Raw genomic sequence first — 5,507 nt, 5'->3', positions numbered from 1 at the left:
TCAACGGTCAAAGTAAATGGCCAACAGTGTCAAATCGGGTCAAACAATGCCAAACCGAGTCAGATCAGTCAACACACGTCTCAACTGAGTCAACTCACTCAGACTCGGTCAACTCGGGTTGACTCAACTCAATGGTGTCATCGGTGATCCGGCCACCAATATCGACCAAGTTAGACGCCAAATTGAAGAACTCAAAGAGACGAATTCACAGGTATTTGAATCAAGCCAAACCGTCTAGAACTTCGATCACCACCGTCGTCGGAATCACAAAGTTATAATGAGAGAGAACCATGTGAGGAAGACGGTATTTTTGCAAATAGTGAAAAAATTTAGGTATTTAACTTATTAATGTAGAATTTCACGTAGTCCCTGCGGTTTTACGAAAATGTCACTCACAAATTGTAAAAATCCAATTAATTTTAAAAATTCATAATAAATCCAATTTAAATCCGATTTGAGTAATTCTTGCGCAAAAAAATTTCTTTTAAATCTCCCATTTACGAAAAATATTTTCATATTTTTATTTTATATTAATTTTTATTCTCCCCAAATTCCGATTCACGATTACAAAGGTTCACTCCACCTCGATTAACGTGTCAAAATACTATGAACAGTGTATACTTGGGTCAGGATATTACACACTTAAATATGAATCTTGGTATTGTCCTTAGGAGTGTTTGGGATGGACCAAAGGATATCGACTGTTTAATTTTTTTTGGAACAGATCGTTACCTAGAAAATAAAACTAAAAGTTTTGGAAACTATCTAAACAAAATTTTATGTGAGAGGTAATTTAAATTTACGTATTGGTACATCCCAATCACTCCTTAGGACAAATTTAATTACAGATATCTCAGGAATACTGAAGTGTTTAGATTTTCGATGATTTTATTTATTAAAATTGCTTAAACAATGCAGTTTTATTGTTCAAATTAATCGAATTAATTATGCCTTAGATTAATCGTAAACTTTTATCATTCTTAGATTTGAAATGGGGTCATTCAATCCACTAAGAATGATACTTAAAGATCATAAGCTAGAGGGTCCGAACTATATTGATTGGAAAAGCAATTTGAATATTGTGTTGACTGCTGAAGAATACAAGTATGTGCTAACAGAACTATGTCCTAACTATCCTGTTGAGGGAGCTTCCAAATAGGAGTAGAATCCCTACCGAAAGTGGCCAAGGCTGATGAGATGATTCATTGTTACATACTGACCTCTATGTATAGTGTGTTACAAGAGCAGCATTAGTCAATGACCAGTGTTGCTGACATGATGTATAGTCTTAAAGAGATGTTTGGTAGCTAAGGTCGATCCACTAGGCAAAATATCATGAAACAACTCTGGGGCACCCAAATGAAGAAGGGAACTTCGATAAGGGAGCACATTATGAAGATGATGAGTCTTCTAAATGAGTTCGAAGTTCTAGGTTTCGATATCGATGGGGAATCCCAGAAAATATCAGTCTCCAATCACTATCGTAGTCTTTTTGAGAATTTTCAGATGAATTATAACATGAACAAGCTTCAGTATAGTTTATCGAAATTGCTTAATGAACTCCAAGCTGCAGAAGGGTTGTTCAAAAGGAAGACACTAAAGGTGAATGTCACTGAGAAGGATTCTTCTATACCAAATGGTAAGAAGAAGAAGAAAACTCAAAAGAAGAAAGGGAAGGGTTTAGCTGGCACAGGTATTCAATCAGGCAGAGTGAAAAAGCCAAAAGGCAAGTGTTTTCACTACGGTCAAAAGGGACATTGGGAGAAAGATTGTCCAAAATTCCTGAGCAAGAACAAGAAGGGGGTTCCAGGAGACTCGGAAGCCAAGTGAAGGAGAAGAACACGTAATCTTGGGTGATGACACAAAACTTCCAGTAGTATCTATAGGAGTAGTTATTCTTTATTTTAATAGGAATAAGAGTTTGACTTTATTGGATTGTTCTTATGTACCTCTTATGAGGAGAAACTTGCTTTCGGTTCCTTATTTGGTAAATCAAGGATATTTCTTTGGATTTAGTAAAATGCTTGTTATTAAACATAATAATCATTTTATTTGTGATGGTACATTAGAAGGCAATCTATATATTGTTAGACCTAGCTATTCCAAAATTAAAGAATCTAAGAGCTTAGTTGCATCATCTAAAAAGAGAAAAGAACCATCCACGTCAAATCAAACATACTTATGACACCTTCGTCTTGGGCATATTAACTTAAACAGGATTTCACGACTAGTTCGAGGTAGGCCTTTAGGTTCATTGGAGATCGAACAACTCCCTGTTTATGAATCTTGTTTGGAAGGTAAGATGACCAAGAGGGCTTTTTCAGCCAAAGGGTATAGGGCCGAAGCATGTTTGGATTTGATACACTCAGACTTAAGTGGTCCTATGTCAGTTCGAGCGGGAGGGGGTTTTGAATATTTTGTCACTTTCATTGACGATTATTCAAGATATGGATACATTTACTTGATGCACCATAAGTCTGAAACTTTTGAAAAATTCAAAGAGTTTAGAGCGGAAGTGGAGAAGCAACAAGGAAAGTGTATCAAAACACTACGATCTGATCATGGTGGTGAATACCTCTCAGGAGAATTTTAGGATTATATGGTTGTAGAAGGAATTACATCTCAGTTAACTGCACCAGGAACACCGCAATAAAACGGTGTGGCTGAGAGGAGAAATATGACTCTTATAGAGATGGTGAGATCAATGTTAAGCTATTCTGATTTACCAAATTCATTTTGGGGATTAGCTCTAAAGACTGCTATGTATCTTCTAAACTTGGTACCTACAAAGATAGTACCAACTACACCATATGAAAGGTGGAATGGGCATAAGCCAAATCTTTCTCACCTTAGAATTTGGGGTAGTCCAGCACATGTGTTGAATGGAAACGCTAGTAAGCTAGAACCAAGGACAGAAGTGTGCTTATTTGTGGGGTATCCGAAAAGAACAAAAGGTGGTTTATTTTATAGTCCTAAGACTCAGAAAGTAATTGTGAACACCAATGCTAGATTCTTAGAAGAGGACTATATGATGAATCATAAACCCAAGGGTAGGATAGTTCTTGAGGAAATGAGAGGTGAGACACAAGAAAAACAAGTACCACAAGACACTTTAGATGTCTTAGCCGATTCTACACCATTACAAAATGGTAGTGGGAGCTCGGTTGAACCAATTGTTCAAACTGATCCTAATGGGGAAGAACAAACTAACCATGACAACTCAGGAAATAAGACATAGGTAGTGCCATGTCGTAGTGGGAGGGTTGTTAGACAACCAACTAGGTATATATTCTTGAATGAGGTTGGCATCTTAATTTCGGATGAACAAGATACTAACCTAGTTACTTATGACCAAGCACTTTAAGACATTGATGTTGAATCTTGGAAAAATGCTATGAATTCTAAAATGGAGTCTATGTACTCCAATCAGGTTTGAGATCTTGTAGAACCACCAGATAGGGTAAAACAAAGAAGGGATCGATTATGAGGAAACTTTTTTGCTAGTAGCCATGCTCAATTCTATTTGGATCCTTCTTTCTATTGTCACTTATTTCGATTATGAAATTTGGCAAATGGATGTCAAGACAACATTCCTAAATGGAAGTCTTGATGAATGCATCTACTTGATGCAACCCGAAGGTTATATTTTCTGACGTTTTCTGAATGACAAGATTTTATTGTGGATAGGGCGAATGGATGGGGTTTTAATTTGGGTAAAGGTATTTTTGGCTATTGTCTGTAGGGTATAAGGTTAGCACAAAAGAGACTTATCCATAACTTCTCATAGAGTAGGTAATACTTTTTGAGATACTTCTCGTTTGTCGAATGCTTGTGTTTAGTTGCGTCCAAATCTTGTAACCAGTAAACACCTCTTTTCTTCACTTTTGTCACCTGATAGTGACCATTTATCATATGTTGAGTCTCTTTGAACAATAGGGAGAACAATTTGTTAGACCAGATCTGCAACAACAAATGTCTTTTCTCGTACTCTTATGTTGTAAGCTTTTATAACCTTCTGCTTCTGAACTTGAAGATGATCATAAGCAGCAAGTCTGACTTCATTAAGCCTTTCCAGCTATGTCATTATGGCCTGACAGTAATCTGTAGGAGACAATTGATTCTGTAAGGCTACCCTTGTCGATTTTACATCCATCTCCATAGGAAGAACTATATCCTGCCCATAAGTTAGTATAAAAGGTGTAGCTTCTGTTGTTGTCCTTTTTGATTTCTTGTAGGGCCAAAGAACTTCTGAAAGTGCCTTATGCCAAGCCTTTGGCCTATTTCCCACCATTCTCTCGATAATGTTCTTCAGTACTTTGTTAGTAGACTCTGTTTGACCATTGCGTTGAGCATAATATGGTGTAGAATGTGAAATTTCAAAACCATATTTCAAGGCAAAAGCTTGTACCTGATCTCAAAAGAAACTCTGCCTCGGTCTTCCATAATATGATTGGGAAGAGCGAATATGTGAATGATGATGTTCTCCTTGATGACCTTTATCATGTCCTGCTGAGTTATGGATTTGAGTGGAAAGGCCTACACCCATTTTGCGAAGTAGTCCGCGACTACTATGATGAAATAATGTCCCTTGTTAGAAGGTAGGAAGATTTTCTCAATAAGATCCATTGCCCATCTCCTAAATGGCCATGGTTTTACAACTACTTGCATGACAATAGTTGCCTCATGTTTAATCTGTCTGTGTATCTAACAAGACTGACATTCTTTAGAGTATTGGATACAATCTGCCAAGATAGAAGGCCAATAGTATCCATACCTTCCGATGAGCCATCTCATTTTTCTTCTTGCTTGATGAGCTTTGTAAACTCTTTCATATACTTACGCCATGATCTTCATAGATTTCTCCTGACTCAAACATCTCTTGAGTAAATCATCTTTTGGGCTCTTCTTGTAAAGTTCTTTATCTATCAACACGTAGTTGATTGCTCTCCTTCTAGTCTTCTGGTCTGCCTTTAAGTTTGGATACTTCAACAACTGAATCAAAGGATGTCTTTAATCTGACTCTGAAATCTCCATATGAAATGCGTACAGAATAACTAATGCCATTCTTTAGACATAAGGCAAAAGTTTCCTCTATACTATGAATTTGTGATGGTTCTATCATAGGCACCTTAGGGAATCTTGACTCTTGTGGCCATGTGAGCAAGCTTCTTTGCTTCTGTATTGAATTTCCTTGGAACATCAGATACAAATCACATCATCAAAGTCTTCTAGAAGCTTTTTGGCAGCTATGTAGTAGGGTGCAAGGTTTGGACAATGACATTTGTAGGTGCCTCCCAAGTGGTTGATCATCAATTGGGAATCTCCAAAAACTTCAATGGTTCGCGCGCCTAGCTCTCTGATGATCTCTAGTCCAATGATGACTACTTCATAATCTGCATGGTTGTTAGTACAATTAAAATCAAACTGAAATGATAGAAGAGTTCTCTAACCTTCAGGAGAAATGATAATAATACCACATCCTGACACAAAATTTGTTCTAGATCCGT

At 37.0% G+C, this 5,507-nt stretch overlaps 1 protein-coding gene across 1 annotated transcript; it reads left to right on the top strand.

Annotated features, from left to right (window-relative positions):
- Positions 1-1,335: 1,335 nt before the first annotated feature.
- Positions 1,336-2,593, top strand: LOC120012495. The gene is made up of 2 exons (XM_038863927.1): positions 1,336-1,826; positions 2,218-2,593. The coding sequence occupies exons 1-2, from the start codon at positions 1,336-1,338 to the stop codon at positions 2,591-2,593; spliced, it is 867 nt and encodes a 288-aa protein (XP_038719855.1).
- The last annotated feature ends 2,914 nt before the right edge of the window (positions 2,594-5,507 follow it).

Source organism: Tripterygium wilfordii, chromosome 13 (genome assembly GCF_013401445.1).
Source record: "Tripterygium wilfordii isolate XIE 37 chromosome 13, ASM1340144v1, whole genome shotgun sequence".
In the NCBI taxonomy this organism is placed as follows: domain Eukaryota; kingdom Viridiplantae; phylum Streptophyta; class Magnoliopsida; order Celastrales; family Celastraceae; genus Tripterygium; species Tripterygium wilfordii.
The sequence above is the reverse complement of the archived record's forward strand: the minus strand, read 5'-3'. Positions and strand labels throughout refer to the sequence as shown.